The sequence below is a fragment of the Hetaerina americana genome, unplaced genomic scaffold (genome assembly GCF_022747635.1).
Source record: "Hetaerina americana unplaced genomic scaffold, ioHetAmer1.1.p SCAF_5, whole genome shotgun sequence".
NCBI classification, from domain to species: Eukaryota; Metazoa; Arthropoda; class Insecta; order Odonata; family Calopterygidae; genus Hetaerina; species Hetaerina americana.
The window spans coordinates 58431797-58451885 of record NW_027287095.1 but is presented as its reverse complement, the minus strand read 5'-3'; the positions used below and the strand labels follow the sequence as shown (position 1 = coordinate 58451885).

At 38.9% G+C, this 20089-nt stretch overlaps 1 protein-coding gene across 3 annotated transcripts in view; it reads left to right on the top strand.

Annotated features, from left to right (window-relative positions):
• stac (C2 and C2B_Munc13-like domain-containing protein staccato) overlaps positions 1–20089 on the top strand; it is a 148673-nt gene that overhangs the window by 78710 nt on the left and 49874 nt on the right. For all 3 annotated transcript variants that reach the window (XM_071591591.1, XM_071591590.1, XM_071591592.1), the window contains exon 2: positions 11638–12022. In XM_071591591.1, coding sequence (XP_071447692.1) covers positions 11638–12022 — 385 coding nt within the window. The remainder of the gene's footprint in view (positions 1–11637; positions 12023–20089) is intronic.

The window sequence follows — 20089 nt, the reverse complement described above, 5'->3', positions numbered from 1 at the left end:
AATTCATGCCCCTCTTTACTCCGCCCCTATTCCCAACCCGGCCCCCTTGGGAGAATCCTCCTTTGATACAACCGAGGATGAAATCATCAAATGGGACAGAAGTGCATCGATCGGCCATTTTAGCGTAATCGCACCGCGGTTTGCCTCATTGCCACATGGCCCGTTTGCTTCCAGGCCGAGGAGGAATTTCGAGGTACTGATAATGCAATGCGCGCGATGCGCAGTCTTGCGTAATGCGCGCGAGGGGAGAGAAATGTGTCCTTAATGCAGATCCGTCTTATCTTTCCACGAATCAGACTCGTGTGGTTTATGCTACAGTGGCTCTCATTGAATGAGTCTTTCAGCGCGCACTATGGAATTCCATTTAAATAAAGGGTTTGGTTGTTCTCCAATTAAGATATTTTCCACCGAATATATGACCTCCTAATTTATGCCATCAAGGGAAGTAATCGTAGTTATTTTCACCAATGAAACTAACAACAAATCAGAGTGGCTGCCTACGAAAATGGTTCATCGTTACGTATCTCGGTGATCGCTAATGAAAATAGCCTAGCATATTTAAGAGATGATGAAATTTGTCATGCATCTCTGAAAATATTTTATGTCCCTAAATTGTTCAAAATGGTATCCTTGGTAAATCAAACTCCCACGAAATCAAATATGAAATAATATATTTAATTCGGCGTTTTTCCCCATTTCTTTGCCAGATAAATTTCATTCAGACAAAATGTGAGGGAAAATATTAGCGCTAAGATGGAGGTTAATTCATTCTCTAATTATTCACGAAAAATGAATATTCATTTTGAACTAGAAATAAATTATTCAATATTTAGCCAAGCAAATGAGACAATTCATCATTATTATGTGATAGAATGGATGATTTTTGAATAGCTGGCTGATAATTTTTGTCTCTGAAGAAATAAGGCGCAATATATATGCTTAGTCTAATGTCTGATTGTACGAATTCGTGACACATACGTAATTCGTAGTGATACACATACATATGCGCATTAATGATACATCATGATTTTTGCGATAAAGTTGTTGCATTTTCGTGTGCAACCTCCTGAGGCATAAAAAAATACTAAGGTATCTAGCTAAATTGCTGCATTTATGGGCAGTAATCAATAAAGTAATTGTTTTTCATTTTGATGAATGTTTTAAATACAGCAAGTTGAACTATTCATCAACATTCCAACTTGGCGTTTTTACCGCATGTTGTATGATTCGTTTGTTTAAACTACAATCCATAGACAAAAATACGTGTCTAGCATTCAATCCATCTAGTGATGCAGGCCTTATTTCAATCAGCATGGGCGAGATGCGCGTTCGGCGCTGACCACGGGGAAATTTTTCATGCGGTTAAACTTGCGGCGGGATCATGAGTTTCGCCTTGCAGCAAGCGCTCTCTCTGCCCAGCACTTCCTCGTATTTCCGCGGTCAAACCTGAAACATAAGTCCTTGAACTTTCGCCGGCCGAAGTAAGGGAGAGAGAGAAACGAGGAGAGGTAGAGATGCGTCGAATTGTGGGTAATAGAATACACGGTCTATTACGAGGTATCGTATCTTGGATAGCTTTCCAAAGTTCCCACTCGGACGATGACACCGTTTGCCCTCTGCCGTGTAAACAAGCGAAGTGCCTGGTTAATTTGCCGCTCAAACACAAAGATGCGTGCTGACGTGAAGCAGAATATACTACACGTTCCAGGAAAAAGTAGCAAATTTGAACGGTAAATTCCCACAAGTGCTGATTTACTTTCAACCCAAATCTTCAATTTAAAAGTCATTCATTTCGGAAATGGATGTTTAGACAGTCGTAATACAGTTCCAGATTGAATTAAAAAGGTTATGGGTTCTTCTATAAAATTTCATACAATTCGTAAAATTATAGAGGCATGATTTATCTAAGATAGTTGATAATACATTCTTTTTATACCAGCACCAGGCACTTCAAGGGCATACACGAACCAACAAATATTCACATTCACTGGCTAAATTATGTTTTAAAATATTATGTGTTCTAATATATAGATATGACAAAAGGAACAATATTATTTATTGATCGCACTGATCGGGCAACTCTTGAAGTAGTAGTATTTAGGGGAGGCGACCGACAGCTGAGGCCATTTGCGCCATTAGGGATGGACAGGAAAGGGTTAAGGGTGGAGAGAAACCCGGCTTCGGCATTGGCCTACTTTTTACGAAAGGCGCCAAGGGATCCGCGGCACGTCGCATCCGACGGACGGCGTACTCATTCAAAGTGTTCTCCACGAAGTACCTCAAGTAAGGATCGACATACCACTGAAAGCAACTCTTGGAGTACCACATTTATGGATCGCTCTAATTATTATTTACAAACAACACCATCATCAATGTTAGCTGAATTGGTTGTGGAGTAAATTAATTGGCATCCTTGCAATCCACACCTATCCACTCGAAATAATGAGAGGATCCAGTAATCGACTAACCTTGACTGATTCCATGACTTCAAGCAAAGGGATAACCTTGACCCTGCCACTCAGAAACTGGTTCACTTTATGGACAGAGTTCAAATTAGGCCAAACACTTTATCACGTTGAAACTGGCGTGGGGTTGACATCATAAAAAATGTTTCTGTGCCGACCAATTTTGACTGTGTCCGTTTTGTGACATCTTAGAGAGTCTATAAATGTACAGTTATCCCCACAGGCAATCGATGGTTGTGAAACTCCGATGTTTCAGGGTGTATGTCGAGTAATTGTGTTTGGGAAATCGGTGCTTACTTGAGTGTTTGTGAACGTAAAAATATGAGGGAAAGGGTGAGGAATTAGTGTCTAACGAAATAACTTGGATTGCACGTCTGTAAGGGTAACTAACTGGTAAGTACGAAAGAAGTGTGCTACCCTGGTGTGCCGTATACGTAATATTTGGATATTGAGTCGATCCATGATATTTTAGCATTCATTCATACAAGGTTTCCTGAGAAACATACATTTACAGAAATCCTATGGAAGAGGGTTTGATCGATAGCTGAGGTTAGTATCTTCTGGTGGGCTGTGTTAGTGGTTTTCCAGGAAGATCTGATTTCCGGAAAATCACACAGCGTGAGCTTAATCTGGTTGTCTGGAGGAATCATCCTGATTTTAACCAGAGACTTTTCGGTTCAAAGCACATCTCTCTGGGCTCTACCACAGCCCGATTTTCCGAGTTCATTTTCATAGGTCTTATTTTATAACGGGAATAATAAAATAATATAGTTCCTCGTTTACTCGCTCACTTTAAAAATCTAATGTAAAAAGTGAAAGATCAGATATAAAATTTTCTTGTGAAAAATAGTTACCAGTTTCGCAGTAAATTGTTCGGAAGGAGCTTTCTCTGATAACAGTGAATGTGATTTGATAAATAAAATGCTTTTCACGAATAATTTTTGCGGAGTAGTTCTCTTATTAGATTTATAAAGGCGTAGGTGAATTGAAGCAAATGAATTGTTTTTCGGCTGATTCCAGTAAATTTTCGCGGTTGGTACACACTTCTTTAAAACATCCAAGAGGGAGAAGGTCCCCTTTGGGGATTTGGTAGTGTTGGAGTGAGAAAATTAAATTCAAGGTCTTATTTGACAGCATGGAGCGCCCGTGTGAGTCGTTTGCAATCAAACAGGTTACACCACCTTCACCCATAGGCGAAGGTGATTGCGACCGCTGGGTGTTGGAGAATTTCTCGGATGTATCTCCAAATAGGATTACTCCTCATGGAGATGGACGGGATCTGTGGTGATGTAGAATGAAACGGCATATGTTTCTTCATGAAATGCAGTTTGTGCGCTAACTCCCCACCGTATCAGTTGACGGTTGCTTGCTTGCTGGAAGGAAGAATTTACTTTTATAGGACGCAATGCCGTCCTTAAAGGATGTCCGAATTCATGGGAATCAAGAGCCCGCGTCTACATCAGGCCTCTAGAGAAAGGATTGTTTTTCTTTCGCGACTCCATCTTGGAATTCGTACTACCGCTAACCAAATTTTTTGCGAAAGTATATTGACATGTAAAAGTTCAAGATAAGGTCCGTAATCCAATGAAAATCAAAAACATGTTATGGAAGGTCGTTTTGGAAGGTATGGAAGTAGAATTTGCATGACCGGCAAACGTGAATAGTGTTGTTCTATTTCGTCGCTGTATTCAATGTGAAATGCATGAATTGCACTTCAATTGGATTACTTCAGGGATGGAAAATTTAGATGTATCTCCGATGGTCAATGGACATACCTAATTCCTGTTGCATTAATGTTTGAGAACTCGGCCCACAAATCGATGTTTTTTATGCAGTAATCCTGTTGAAACGATGGTTATGCCGTCCGATTTGATAGTATCAAATGTGCATCGAAATACTTAATTTGGCAGTGAACTCAGTTTTGCACTACATTTCTTTATGAAGCCTACCAGGTTTGAAAGGCCTTCATTTTGAAAACGTTGAAATGTTTTAGAAACGGTATTGGTGTTGTAAAGAACCGACACTCAATAAAATTATATCTCTTCCACAAGAATAGAGATTATGGAAGTGTTTAATGTGATGATAATCAGTGAATAATAACATTATGGACTCGACTAAGGTTTGATGTATTGTTAAAGTACAGAGGCCACAATTGGTTAGCCCGGGAGATACTTCTTAGCATTCGTAACACTTAGATAATGTCACTAATACTTTAATTCTCGCTCAGCTTATCAGCTGCCGCGAATCAAATGAGGACATTGTTTACCATTTTTGGTCAAATGGGATTCGCGAAGAATAATATACTATTATTGCACGTATAAAATGTAAATCTAGGGTGTATTTAATATGCAATCATCTTATTATTAGCCTTGTCTCATGCTTACTCATAAAAATGAATCATCATCTGCCAAGATCCGAAGTAAAAATTTCTAACGGAAAATATTTATTAAAAGACGTCCATTTAAACGTAAACGTCCTTTCAAACGCAATTAATCTTTTTATGTTCTTCCTACTTTGACCGATTCTGTCCAAAACCTAAACTGTTTCACCTACTCTACTTTATGAACTCCTATTTAAATATTAAATTTGGCTTTCTTCTTTTTCGAAAACCGTTTAACCTTTGCTCCTTTACATTACTCCTATCGCACTGAGTTTCTAATCCACTCAGCAATGCTTCAAATCCCTTGACTGATTGGAAAACTAATGCTTGATCATCCGCAAACCTGACTTTATGTATTCCCCACAGTACTCCAATTTTTGTCTATGCTTTCTTAACCATTTCTTCCGCATATGCGTTAAAAGGACGGGTGATGTGGGTGTCTTACCCCTCTTTTTTTAGTTTATTATTCAGTCCTTTGTACTTTCTTCTACCTAACTCTGTATTATCATTCCCCCATTTCCTTCTCTCGCATATCTTTCTAATCATCTTGCGCGTAATCCATAGTTTCCTTTTCCTCATTACTCTTCCTATGGTTTCGTTCGCGGATTTCGATATCCCTATTTAAATGTGTGTCCATTTTTCTTCAATTGTACCCGTCTCCCTGTCCTCGGTCACAATTTTCTCTGCCATCTGCTGGTATTAATTTATTTTCGTCCCTGTTTAGTGCCTCTACATTCCGTTTCCTCAAACGCCTTTCCTGTTTTATCCTTTTGAATCGAACGCTACACGTCATAATTACTAAATCGTGATCAGAGTCCGCTTCCGCTCCTGGGAATGTGCCAATGAATCACGTTGCTCCGAAATCTGTGTCTAGCCATTATATAGGCCAAATAATATCTTCGTGGATCCCCGGACATTTTTCACTTACACCTACGCTTATTTTGATATTAAAACCAATTATTCGTTATGATTTAGCCAAATCTCCCGCAGAACTAAATTAATTTCTCCCGATGGGCATTCCTTCTTCCTAAACCGTTCCCTAACTCACTACCTTCCCTTCGTTCACCCACCGTCGCGCTCCAATCCCACCATATAAATGGCATTTATATAGGCAACCTGCCACTTACATCGGGTACGGAATTATATTGAATTCCTTCCTTCATGAATGTTACAGCTATTTGATTTGATGGCAACCATGTTGTTCCCTGGAGAATAATTCAATAATTCCCATTTTTGCTCGAGGGATATGTTCACGGAAAGGAGTGGATTCAAGAACCAAAAGTATGTGATGCTGGCTCGGAGTACTTGTATGTTGGAGTTCGTGTTGATTATAAGTTCCCTATTAAGAGTAGTACCTGGTTTTTGCGAAGAAAAAGCTAAGTTCCGATAACGGGGATTTTCTAAAATTCCCAGACACATGCCCCCTTGGTTTTTTTCGGGGTAAAATACGGATACGTCGGGGAAAAAGGCGAAAGCGAACCGATCGGCCTTAAGTCACGCTCGAAAGTCGAAATTCTGATTTTAAAATTGGTCCGCTAGCCATGAAACCACGTGAATGTAGAACTTTCGCTTCGCCGTCATAGTCTGGCTGTCTTTCTTCCAAGATCGCATCTCTGATGTAATACTGTGAATTTTCCTCTCCCATGTCGCGTTCACAAATTGCTCCAAAGTGTCTTAATTTTCGGTGGAGTTGTGTGTACAGTTGTGGCAAAACTTTCATTTTTTATCCCGAGAAAGTTCTGTTTAAGTGAGCACATCGCGCTCCTTTGATGATAAACTGAATCTTCTGCCTTTATTCCTCCCAAATGAAGATGTTCATAATCAGGGATACCCGCCATTTTACTCGACTTCATAATCAAACCATCTTTTGCATTCAGAAGTTCTCTTGTCTTGGGTTCGATTCCGCGTGACGCCTCTAGGCACCCTCAGCCTCAACCAAGCGGTGTGATATTTCAAGCACCAGATCTTCCTGGGGAACTGCAGTCATCATGGTGAGAGAAACTGGTCCTCCCGACCCTGTAAATGAGCGAATATCACACGCCGTACAGGGTGCCGCTTCGTACTATAAGAGTCTTCCTTGTCAAACCTAACCTCAGGTTGATTACTGTGGCTTATTTTGGGTTCGATTGATACACGTATAGTTATGATGCAATTAGCCAACGTTACCCCGGAAAAAATATCGTTCAGCACTATGGCAAATGTCATGATCGCTCCATATACCAACCATAGCGGCGATTCTCTTTGTAAATTATGGTACGGAAGAAAGTGACCTGCAAACTTCGCAATGAATGACGTGATTCTGCGTCCGGATAGTAGAATAGTTTCCGAAGAATCTTTACATAAAATATAATTGAAATATATGTTGAGAAAGTTTTTATTCGTGAAATATTCTGAGAGGGAATGGGTTTTTTTACAGCGCCATTTCCTGGTGTTTTGTTTTCGGATAAAAATGCGAGCCCTGTACACTCGACCTTCTAAACCTGTGAATGAAACCGAAATTGACGACTGTAGGATTTTCACATCGCTGACGGAAGTGGTTGGATTGTTTGGCTTTTCCGCTAGCCAGGTCATTTTTCCCTCATCTCTTTCCCGTCCATGGTCGAATTACCTTGCGAGGTATCGGATGCTGTTGTTTCCTTGAATGTACGTAGGAAGGACGTCTTTGCTTTGTCAGCTTTGTCGTAAATATTCAGACCGCACTTCGCACCCTTCGGATTTTAGTATGACGCGGAATAACACGGAAAAGCTGAGGAATCACGTTGCTTATCAACTGCTGAATCATTGCCTCATCATCAAAGCTACCGGTTGGATTCGGTGCGTCTTGAATATTCTCTCCTAGAGTCCACGCACCTCATGAATTTACTGTCATAAACCCGTATCGCCACAAATTCACAAGTAAATTCTCTCTTAGGGGAAAGAATTTTAACGCACTGTTGTAAATTGGGACTTTATTAGACTGAGAAGTTCTGTAGTTACGTTGAGTAAATTGTAAATTAATGGTTAGTTGGTTGGTTTGAGAGTCGTATTTTTTTGCTGTCTCCTTCAATGGACGCCATGTCGAACCCAACCTTATCTTTAGTTTTTATTAACTCCGTAGTGTGGCAAACCGTGCGTCACTTTATTATTTCGAAATTCAGTAAATTGCACTTTTTTTATCCATCTCTGCAAAAGAACTATTGATTATGCCCATGCCAAGCCAACGTAATAAGAGTAATGATTGAATTATCTGTGATCATTGACTTCGCAAAATGTACGAAAAGTATACGCACTGCATATCCTACTATGAAAATTTGCTCTATGATGCTTGAAAACGGTATGAAGCACAAGTAGGCAGTAATCATTTTTGGGGAATTACTTTTTCTCGCCTCCTTTTTCAACTGAAGTTTAGATTTTATGTCGAAAGACCCGAAGAGAAAATTATGTGAGAGAACTAGAATTTCTGTTTGATTAATGTAAGTTTGTTTTATTAACCGCAGTTTATTATCTGGCCCATCTTTATGTTAAAATATCGCAAAACAAATTAATGGGAGAAAAACAGTAATGAAGAACATTTGGAATAGTGTTTAATTTTAGGTTTCCGGTTCACAATATCTTATTACAGCCGTCTTTTAGACATAGCTGCTATACTTTCTTCACTTCAAATTTTTAAAGGATTCTCGAACGTTTCCTCCTAGAAGGAAGTGTGCTAGGAGTTAATTTTAATATTCCTTTAGCATCCATTACTTTCGACTACATTGCGCCGAGCACTGAATCTCACAATGCCATACCTACTGAGCTTTGAGCATTCTATCATTGCTATTAACATTCTTGACTTCCCTTTAACTTGGCCTTCATATCCTTAAGAAGTCCTCCTCTCTCTCTAAGTGAGTCCACCCGAGACTGCATCATATTGTTTCATAAGCGCGAAAGCCTTTCGCAAGAAAGGGCTGTCTGATGACAAGGTGGCTTTCAAAACACGCGTCGTACACGCCCATTATTCATCATCGTGTGACACACCGTGAAGAGCATCAGTCCGCCCGATACCGATCCTCTTTATGTATAGCGGAAGAGAACCAGTGGGAAGGATTGGCATAATTTTTTTTTTCAAGGCTACGAGAAGGAACCGCGCCCTCGTCTCGACATCGATTTGCATTAAAAAGGCCCGCATATAGGGTCTAAATTGGCCCCGTCTCTTTCCATTTTGGCATATCCTGGATCGTAAAATGCACACAAATAATATCATCGTTGAAATCTTCGGGTACAAGTTTATTTGCGTATGACGAGGTAATAAATGCGCAAGGGCAACGAAACATAACTTAGGACTATCGTGTATGTAGTTCCAGAAAACGCTAAAATTTGCTTTTTCATTGTTTTCCGCAACACTTATGCAACTCGGATATAATGATAGCGATATCAAATCATTATCACCTCCGACCCTTGGGTAAATATCAGCATAAAGTAACGTGAATGTATGATTTTTTTTGTCGTGGTGTTTTAAACTTTGGGTGCTGTAGGAGAATGCTGAAGATTAAATGTACGGACAAAGTGAGGAACGATGAAGTATATAGGAGAGCAGAAGAGGAAAGGATCATATGGAGAGCTCTACGGCAAAGAAGAAATAGATGGATTGGGCATACCTTGAGGCAAAATGAATTAGTTAGAAACATAATAGAAGGAAAAATTGAAGGAAAGATACCGCGAGGAAGACCTAGAGACAAGTACATTAGGCAAATAAAGAAGGACGTAAAACAGGGAGCCTATCAGAGGGTGAGGGAATTAACATTAATAGGGAAGAATGGAGGGCTGCAATAAAACTAATCTTAGGATTGAAATCCTGATGATGATGAGTGTTTTAAAAATTAAAAAAAATTAATGGCAAAGTTGGACCATTGTGGAATGTTTATCCGGAAATTTATCGTTCTGACTATGATATTGAAAGATTTTTGCATGAGTGTGCGCGCTGCTGTGGGTGTAATTTTCCGTGTTGTTTTTTTGCACGTGGTATTTTTCCTTTTTACGGTTGGTGACCTAACACCCCCCGCCACACGCCCTTGCGGCGGCTTGCGGGGTATTATGTAGATGTAGATGTAGATGTAGAAAGTGGATTATCTCCCTGAAGGTGGCTATCCCTTCCGGTCTCGATAATGTCAAGGAGTTGAATTATACCATGAGTATCACAAGTATTTCTTATTCCACTAATAAAAAAAGGGAGGCTACATTTTTAGGGCCATAGATCACTTCCGTTCGGACCAGATAACACTGAGCCGTGGTCTGCTTGGCTTGCTTCTCTCAAAGAGCAGCGTCACACTGATACGTCGTGCTGTTTGTTTATCTTCCGTTTTGGTGATAGCCAAATTGAAACATAACTGGAAGCCAGCAATTGTCACTGAAAAACACCGAGTTGGCTATTGTAAAAAATCAGACAGTGGTATATCATTAAATCGTCATGCCTTCTACAGTTTTGAGTGAAGAAATCAATGTTTTTGCGTTTAATTATCCTTATTGAAATCTCTCCATAGTCTGGAACTGATGATGAGTGGGGCGAACTGGGTATGACGCGCTCGACGGTACTCAGGTTCGAATCCCTCGTTAGGTTTTACCGTGGGTCTCCCTCGATAGATTTTGAAATAATTGGAGGCAATTCTTTTCGTCATCATCGTCCCAGAAATCATCGCGAAGGCCTGGTTTATATAGGCTTGGGCAGACCTCACCCCGATCTCCAAGCCATAAGGCGTGTGATATTCACACATTCGAGTTAAGGGGGAAGAATCCCTAGAAGTTCTCTTATTCAAGGAACCCAAGGAATCGCCCGAGATTCGAACCCGGAGATCCTTCTGTCAGTAGCACATCGCCACACCCACTCGTGATAACCACTCACATTTTTTTGTGCATTTGGTTGAATTGAAATTTCCTAAAGTGGATCCTTAAAGAATGTGGTATATTTTACGCAATAACTATTTTGATTCTACTTGTAATATTTCTTGCCATGACGTTGTATTCTCGTTGTAGATTTTGGTGTCGTGTACAGTTGTACTCCTCCAGCGCTTCTGGATTATTCTGTTGATCTTGATCTTCTCATTAAAAAAAATTTAAGATCATTTAAAAAAATTGCGATTTTTCTCTTACAGTTTATGCTCATATTAAATAAATTCTGTTAATTTCTGCACATTATGCTTCATAATGATGTTAGCACTTGATGTGCTTGTGCGAAGTAATACGCAACGTCGTGTGGTGTTAGAGTGTATTTTCGGAATTCAGTTGCAGTGGTCCGTTTTGGAAGGAAAACATTTGTTAGGAATAGTCCTAGGATTGAAACCCATCTTTGCATGGGGCGTCTTTGAACTAAGAAGATGCGTTAACCTACGTTTTCATGCATCCGGTTGTACGGGTGCCGAAAAAGTTAACCTATCTCTAAACCCGTACGATGCCGCAGTTGCGGCGGCAAGCGAAAACCGACGCTGATTGTTTCGTCATATGTTCATGTCCCATAAAAAAATGGAACGGTTCCGTCTTCTCGTATTCGGTGCCATCGCTACCGCAGGCATGATAATGGATCATGACGGTGTTGAAAACACGGAACGCAAAACCAGATGCATGAAAACGTACCTTTGACTGAGCGTAATGTTAATTAAAAAAATGTACTTCGAAAAATATCCGGCGGAAAAATTCTAAATTCGGTCGCTAATTTGGATCGGAGACATTAATGTTGGGATGAAGTGTCCCAAAGAACATATGTCCGTAGGAAAAATTGAGGGGTATAATTTAGCAATCTTCTAAGCCTTCCCAAGTAACGATTAACATTTTATTTAACAGTGTTCAACAAGCAGATGGTGGCTTCTTCGAGAGATTCGGCTCGCTTCTCAAGCATCCGGATGAGCGCCCAAAGGGGAGCCCACTGGTGCGTGAGGAAGCGATCCGGCGGAAGAGGAGCGCCAAGCTTGAGGTGGAGGCGCCGCTGGCGCCGGACGCCGGGGTGGCGGTGTCCGGCGGAGAAGACGAAGAGTCGGACGGCGCCGCGGGTAAGTCCGGCGGCGAGGGGTCGGCGGAAGAGGAGGAGGAGGATGCAGGGCAGCAGCACCAGGAGGAGGAGGAGGACGACGAAGGCGTGGGCACGTCCACGCCGCATACCTCAGACTCCGAACCGGAGGATGGCGAGAGCAAGAACAAGGACATCATCGGCCACGCCATGGGATGGAATGTAAGTTAAAATGACTCCCGCAAATTCACGTGCCCACTTGATGAATGTTGACGTTTGCCACTGCATTGGATTCGGCCAGGATATGAGGAAACTCTTAAGGATACGTATGAGAAAGAACCGATTTGGGAGTTCGCGATGCATCAAAAAGGATATCTAGTAGAATTTTGAAAACTTATAATAGTAAGAGGGTGCTAGAGAGTTATGAGAGAAACTTTGTTGTTATCAGTCATGAATAGACCAAGTCTAAGTCCTAATTTCACCAGTGATGGAATTGTAATCATTTCTCATCAATGATTGGTAATTGATGATACGTATACATGAAACTTTCATGGATTAGTATAGTTTTTCATTGATTGAATGACCATAATACCGAAATGTGGCAATCACTGGTGGCTATACATTGATTTTTGGTGGTGAAACTGGATGAAGACTTTTTTAAAGAAAAAAGGTACTCGATATTGTCTCTGACACTAAAGAAAGTATTCTTAAAATCCGACACCATAATGAAATAATAGAACACTGATAAAATGGGAGAAGAAAGGCATCTAAACAGTTTTATCATCCATCCTGTACACAGCATGAGATCATATCAAAACCAAGATAAAATATTTTTGATGCTCACATATGACTTTTCCTTTTAAAATTACACCCATAAATGTCAGAGTTGTATTATTATAAATGGAGCATTGCAATATGTCATTTTTTTTTAATTTGTAAGGTTGGGCTTAGAAATGTAACAGTACCAAGCCCATCCATAAAGTCCATCGAGTATTTACGTCGACTGATAGGTTATGTGCTTGCAGACTTAAGAGAAAATATTTTAGTCATATATCATACAATAACCAACCTTAGCATTGCTACATACATTTGGAGCAATGCTAAGATTGGTTATACGAAAGCAGATTTTTGTAAAACTCAGTCTTACCTCAATGTGAAACTTAGGACCAGTGCACAAAAATTACCTTAGGAAAATTGTAAACTTGCCATTGAAATTACTGAACAATATTTCCTATATAACCTTACAAAAATGAAGCATGACGGTAATTGTCATTTAGTTTATTGACTCTATGTAGAATGGTTTAATTACCTCACAAAAATTCACATCTTACTGAGAGTGACTTCAATCATTGAACTATGGGGTACATACATTCATAATAGACATTCAAAATTAACTTTTGAATGAATACCAATTTTGTGAAAATATTATGATAGGCAATACCCCAGCAGGTAAGCCTGTACTTTCAATATGGCTGGGAAAAATGCATTATTCTTCAGCAGAAAAGCACATTCCAGTCATAGAAATATTGACTCACATAATGGTCTAACTTTGGGATATCTATATTATGTTTTATTGAGAACAGAGTCCCTTTTCCTATTTTGCATTTGTGGATCAACAAAATGGGCACAGCTCAAATTGCTGTCTAGCCCCCAGCATAAAAATTAGCACACTGCCATAGCAAGTTTTAATGGTATGTAAATACCTAAACAGTTCAAAAATCATGGAATTCATATGAATTTAATTAAAATAATGGGACGATAAATAGTCAAGGGATTTCAGTTATTGCTGCATGCTTTATCGGGTCAATCCAAAAAATATGGCATGAAGATTAATCACACAAAGATAAAAGTAATGAGACGCTCGAGAAGTATGGAGTATAAGATAAAAATAAAAATTGGAGGTAATGAAGCTAAAAAGATGGAGCAGTTCATATATTTGGGCAATATGATGGAAAAAATTAGCAAAGCAGTTGGGAGCAGAGTAGTAGTGAAGCATAGATTTATGGATTTGAAACCTGGGGTTTGATTCAGGAGCATAGATTAGGAGTCATTAAAATGTGGGTATGGAGAAGAATATGGAAAATATTTTGGTCAGAGAGGTAGATTTCACTATTGTGGTAGAAACCAGGAAGTAGGTAAGTTAAAATGCTGTGATAGATGAAAGAATATAAAGTGAGAAGCAGAGAAAGGAAGATAAGTGACTTTTTAGATGGCATGAGGCAGCTAGAAAGTAGAACAGAAGGGAGAAGTAATATATAGCAAGCAAAATCCCACACAATTAATTAATACCTCTGTAAAACGAGTAATAATTTTATAGGCACCATACGAAACCTACCTATGATAGAACTTATTACCTATTATGATGATAATATGGACAATATTTTATGCACCCATTTCCACTGTTTGTGTGGGATAATTTTTACATCCGACCCCCGCTTGCATTAACTTTGTAATATGGGAATGGGTGAAATCAATTGGGCATCTTCTATATCTGCATTATATTTTTACGATAAGAAAATAAGAATTTTAAGTATTTCATGGAATATGTCATTCTTTCCACTATGATACAATATTGCCAGAGAATGCTTCAGGCCTTCCTGTGGGTTTTAAAAATGGCTAGCACCTCCCAATTCTTATACCTGGGGCTACTTGTCAAAACCTCCCAATAAAAGTGGGGAAAGAAGACTAAATTAAGATAAAATGAATGGTGGACTGGCAGAGAGAATCAAATAGAGTACCATACAGTTGAAATTAAATAGGAGCTCCTATTTACCTTGAACAATTCACATTCGTAGTAAAGTGAAGAAATATTATATGTATACCAATTAAATGTAATGATACATTGGGATGATAGCTCCAGTGAACAAAGTAATGTCATACCAGCTAACCCAAGCGGCTAATGTTTAGACAAATGCAGCATCAGTGCCCATAAGTGGAATTGGAGCTAAGTTGCCATTCTGGTGATTTATTACTCTCTGTACATGTATGGTGACACTATGGTAAAAACAGCATCAAACATACACTCACATGTTCTCTTATTAGAAACTCATAATGTCACTTATCAATCATTGAAGTCAATGTTTTCTGCTGAAAACTTTTTCAGAAATTTAAATTGGTAACTTTTCCTCATTCATATGCGCTATAACTAATTATATGAAGATCAATGCTGTAAACCTCCCTCTAAATTACTCAACTTACATTTCACACTTTAAATGCATGTATATAATATATACATAGATATCAGCAGTAGTCAACCATGTTAGGGTAGGTTTTTGATGAACCTTGGCACTAAACACTATTGTACTCCTAAATCCTAGCTTAAATGATGCAAAAATATTCTTTAACTCCATAGTACATTTTGAAGTAACTCATTATTATGCATATATTATTATAGTGCATACTTTTTTCAATATAAATAAATAAAATAAAAGTGTCAAAGAAAGAGTAGCAGAATATGGGAAATGGGCAAGGACTGAAATCCAAAGGATCAAGAAACTTATTATATTGATTGGATAAGCCGTAATTATGGCCAACATTTAAATCTTGACCATGCTTGAATATTAGTATTAAGCACTTATTAGTCAGTAATATTATTTCAAACATAGTATAAAATGATTCAATCATATTTATTGAAGTAGTTTCCAATGTGGGTGATCATTAATGGGCTAATTATTCATATGGATCAATAGGACCAGAGTTATGCCACTTTAGTCAACTGAAGTCTGTCTGTTCATTCTAATTATTGTTATTTGGTTAACAATTTATTAATTATAACAGTTATTTGGTAAACAAACGTAGGTTCCTGTCCATCCTTCTCTACACCCACATTTCAAAAGCTAACAATCTATGAAAATCATCTTGCTTAAACAGCAGTTTCTGAGAAGTACCAAACTACTCGTATGCTCCACACCAAAGTTTTCACTAGTCATCTCTTAACAACCTTTCTCAACATCCCTTTCATCAATTACCTCCTCTCTGTGAAAGCTTCTTTGGCAATTTTTTCCTCTCTACTATTTTTACCATTTTGGTCAAGAACACTACTGAGAGTTGGAGCAGGTAGAACAGTTTGTTCTACCTGCTCCATTTTTACTCCAATTTTACTGTTCTACCTCCAATTTTAACATTTAACTTAGCCTTCTTCCTCGAAAACCTCAAAACCTTTGTTTAGTTCATATTGATCGTTAACCCATACCTATGCTTGGGTTGTGACACTGATGTTTTAATGTACTTGTTAATGATTGTAACCCCTTGGCTGACTGATTAACTGAAGCTTAACCATAAATAAATTTAACGGAAGCTTAATCATCAATAAATTTAACTGATTTTATGGATTTCTCAACTGCTTCCTTTCTTGCCTCCAGCACTTTTCCATGACTCTTATATATTTATAATTATTAATTAACTTATTTATTTATGATTTTTAGTCAGTGTTTTTCCTTACATACTATAAATGCTTATACTATCAAAGCACTTGATATTACATCACATGGGGACCTCAATGTCATTCTGCCCGCTACATCTAAATTAACCGTGACAGCTATGTACAATTAGCCATGTTAGTTAATCATTCATATCAGATACCAAAAGTTTTCATTTTACTTAACTTTCCTCCTCGTAGCAAAATGAAACAGCTATCTTTATGAATCAAAATGAAAAAAGATAACACTTCTTTACAATATCCATTATTGAAATAGAAAGAAAGACTCGTACTTTTCCACAGATTTTATTATACGGCACAACGCATTTCACCGACTTGCGGCATCATCAGGTTACCTGATGATGCCGCAAGTCGGTGAAACGCGTTGTGCCGTATAATAAAATCTGTGGAAAAGTACGAGTCTTTCTTTCTATTTCAATAATGGATATCAATTACTTCCACGAAGTGAAGCCTGAAACAATAGAATATACTTCTTTACAATTTAATTTAAATAGACTAACAGTGGTTACACTCATATAGTCCATTGTCAGTGAAGGTTTTTGGATCTTTATTTTGTTCTCCACACATGTTATTTCTATTTAATCGCTAAATTATATACCCATAATATATTAATTCATTGAATAAAATACAACTATTCAAACTAACTTAAAATTATTGTATAATTAAAAATGGCATTAGGGAAAAATTTTTAGGAACTTGAAAATTTATGCAACTAATGAGCATTGGGTAAATTGATAATTTCAGTACATATTTTATTTTGATATTTTTGGCCCTTTGTGGATCTATCAACAAGATGCACGTGTACACATCATGTTTTTATTACCCCTATAAATGGCTATTTTTTCAACCTTAAATCATTCATCTCCTAATATTTTGAGTCATAATTTCATTTTTTTAAAATAAGTTTTACAGTTTTAATGATTTAGATCAAGGAAGAGGATATAAAATACACTTTCTTCATATCAATCAAGGCTAGCAGCGATCAAAGTATGGCACAGATCAAAGGGATAGCGGTTTTAATGAGCATACTAGTTGACAGATTTCTAACGTTTCCTTTCTTTTCAATCCACACGTATGTAATGATGGGCGTAGCTGGAGACATTCTTATTTTTTTTTATTTTGAATAACATGCAGGAATTTTTCAAATTTTACTGCTTAAAAAAAATTAACATACAGATTATAGATCGTAATTATATATTTAATGAGCTCAGTATCGACGATTAGATATGAAATGATGCCTTTTTCAGTTTGTCACCTGGATTTAATTGGCGTCTTTATCGCGCTTCCATATATATCTTAAAAATTGAAACACTTTCATTTTATTTTTTTTCTCGAATCATCGTAAAATTTGGTTGCTGGTTTTAAGAAAACAGAAAGGCTTCATAATATGAGCTAATTTGACTGAGGAGTACATATGTTTGTCAAGTTTTACAAGCAGGGACTACATATTTTCCTCACCTTTCGTGCTCACACATATTGTGCATCACATTAACATAACACGCTATGCGTCCTTAATTTTCAACTGTCCAGAGAATGCGCACTTAAGTGAAAACATGAATATCACCACGATTCACAAGGAAAGAGGTGGATCTATCCCGACAAAGCATGCATCGCCAACCATATTAATTGGGACAATCACTTTTGATTAAGTCCGGTTTTAGAACTAAACACTTAAGCTCTCGGAGAGGTTGATGAATGAAGCGATCGCTGTATGCCCAATATACGTAACTCTCTCGAGGAAATCGCCCGCCAGGCTATTGCCACGTTCGTTATATTAAGCTTAACCACTCCATAAATAACTTCGCTGTGTCCAGACAGCATCCGCCCACTCGCAATCGCTGAAGTGCCTTTTGACTCGCCGTATTGACTCCAAATCCATCACGCGGTCCTCAATAAAATCCAAGTTCAGGGATCGCGTATGTTCCTGGTCCTCTCCGAGAAAGAGGCCGCGTCGAGGAAATTACCCAACAGCTCTCGTCAGCCGTAAAAGCTCTTCGCTTGCGCTACCGTCCTATGAGTTGCTGTCCGCAATCCATGTCCGCGGTTTTCGCTCCCTAAGAACGGAGAATTTGCCGATAGCACCCTTGCGTTTCCACAGGATTTGATGCCCACGATCCATCAAGGCACTCACTCTCTGCATCTCCATTTCTCAAGAGCACGCGGGAATGGATGAGGTAGTGGTCGAGCGGGAGTGCATTCGCCAGACGCCCGCGAATTGCTCGGTGCAACAGAAGATTTCGTTTCCAACGGCAAACATCGGCAGTATCTGATCCTTGTTTGAGCTAAAATTTCCTCGGTACATCAGAGCCTCTCGTAAACCGTCCCATTTCCTGTGCCGGGGGCTGATGCCAGCATGTTTCCTAACGATTGATAGTTCCGCTCGACGTTTATATTTCACCCTTTCAAAAGGGTAAGCACCAGTTATCTCCCTAAGTGGCCCGGAGACTCACAAGGCTCTGAGGTTGAGTCCGCCACTTCCGAAATGTTATATTCGCGCGCTCTCTCGAAGGTTTTATGCCATTGATTGAAGGAGATGGCGGGGGTTGGAGCTGCGTATGAATAGTAAGCGAGCGGCCTTGCGCATCCTTCCGTGGTACGTGCCGTGCGCGTGTCTCGGCAGCTCAAGGAACATCTTCCTGTATACGCCTAATCTTTCAGATTCCTGTCACGTAGCGTGGGAAGTGAAGAGGGAAGATTTTTATCGGGCACGTTCCTTTATCGTATCCACGCATCCGTGCCTCCGTCCATCGTATACCAAACTGTACTAACCAATGACCCCCTATTCGTTCGCCCACATTCGTTGAGCTCACCATGCCCTTTTCACGGACGAGAACAAAATTCGGGACCTTTCATGTGGTGCAGGAGGTTGTGAATGAAGCAGGAGTGGGCGGCCTTTTGTTGACGGTCATATTCGTCTGCACACACACTCAAGTTAATAACCTGAGCCTTGAGGCCCTTTCGAGAGATCTCAAGGTTATTATTTAACGGAAATCGCGAGGGTAGTGTATAGAAAAATTTAAAAAAATAATAAAGATAATAATTCTATACCGAACATTTCTGTTTTCACCATAGAAGTGGGAAAAATAAGGGTGAAATATCTACGGATTAAAGAGATTTGGTTTGATCAAACGAAAAATAGTGAAATATTCGTTTCAAACATTTTCGAAGGGATGTTATTACGAACTTTGGTAATGCATCCTCTGTTTTGTCTCCGTGCGTAGGAAGATTTAGTTTCAGAAATAGATAAAATACAAAGGAAAGTCATCCGATTCGTAAAAAAAACTCATGAAAAAGCAGCACATTTCGAATGATTGCTGAAGAAAATGGAATAGAAGACGCCCGAAGCACTAAAGATAGCTGCAAAACTCTACGTAACAGTGGGAAGATTTAATTTTAGACTCTCAAGGGAATGCTTCCGACCCACATTACATCGATAGTCGAGCATACAATGAGAAGAGAAAGGAATACGAGCAGTGTTTCCCAACGTGGGCCGTGGGTACCGAAGGAGCTGGGAATACGAAAATTCTTAAGAATATTATGGAAGAAACTTAGAAAATGATATTGCCTTTGTCACCTCACCACCGCATTGAACAAAAACAAATACTTCCGGTCAAATTTATGCACATGGAATAAAGTCAAATAAAAATGTGTTTGCTATGTTCCTTTTTTATTTCCAAGTCCCTATTCATAATGCGAGGAAATTTCCAAAACAGGAAGGAATCCATTTTTCTGCACTCATGTTGTGATCAGAATAATAAAAAATATTAAGCAAAACTATTAAAACTGCTCCAAAGTACACTACTGTACATTTTGCCCTAAATTTCATGATGGAGTAAAGAAATTTACTTTCT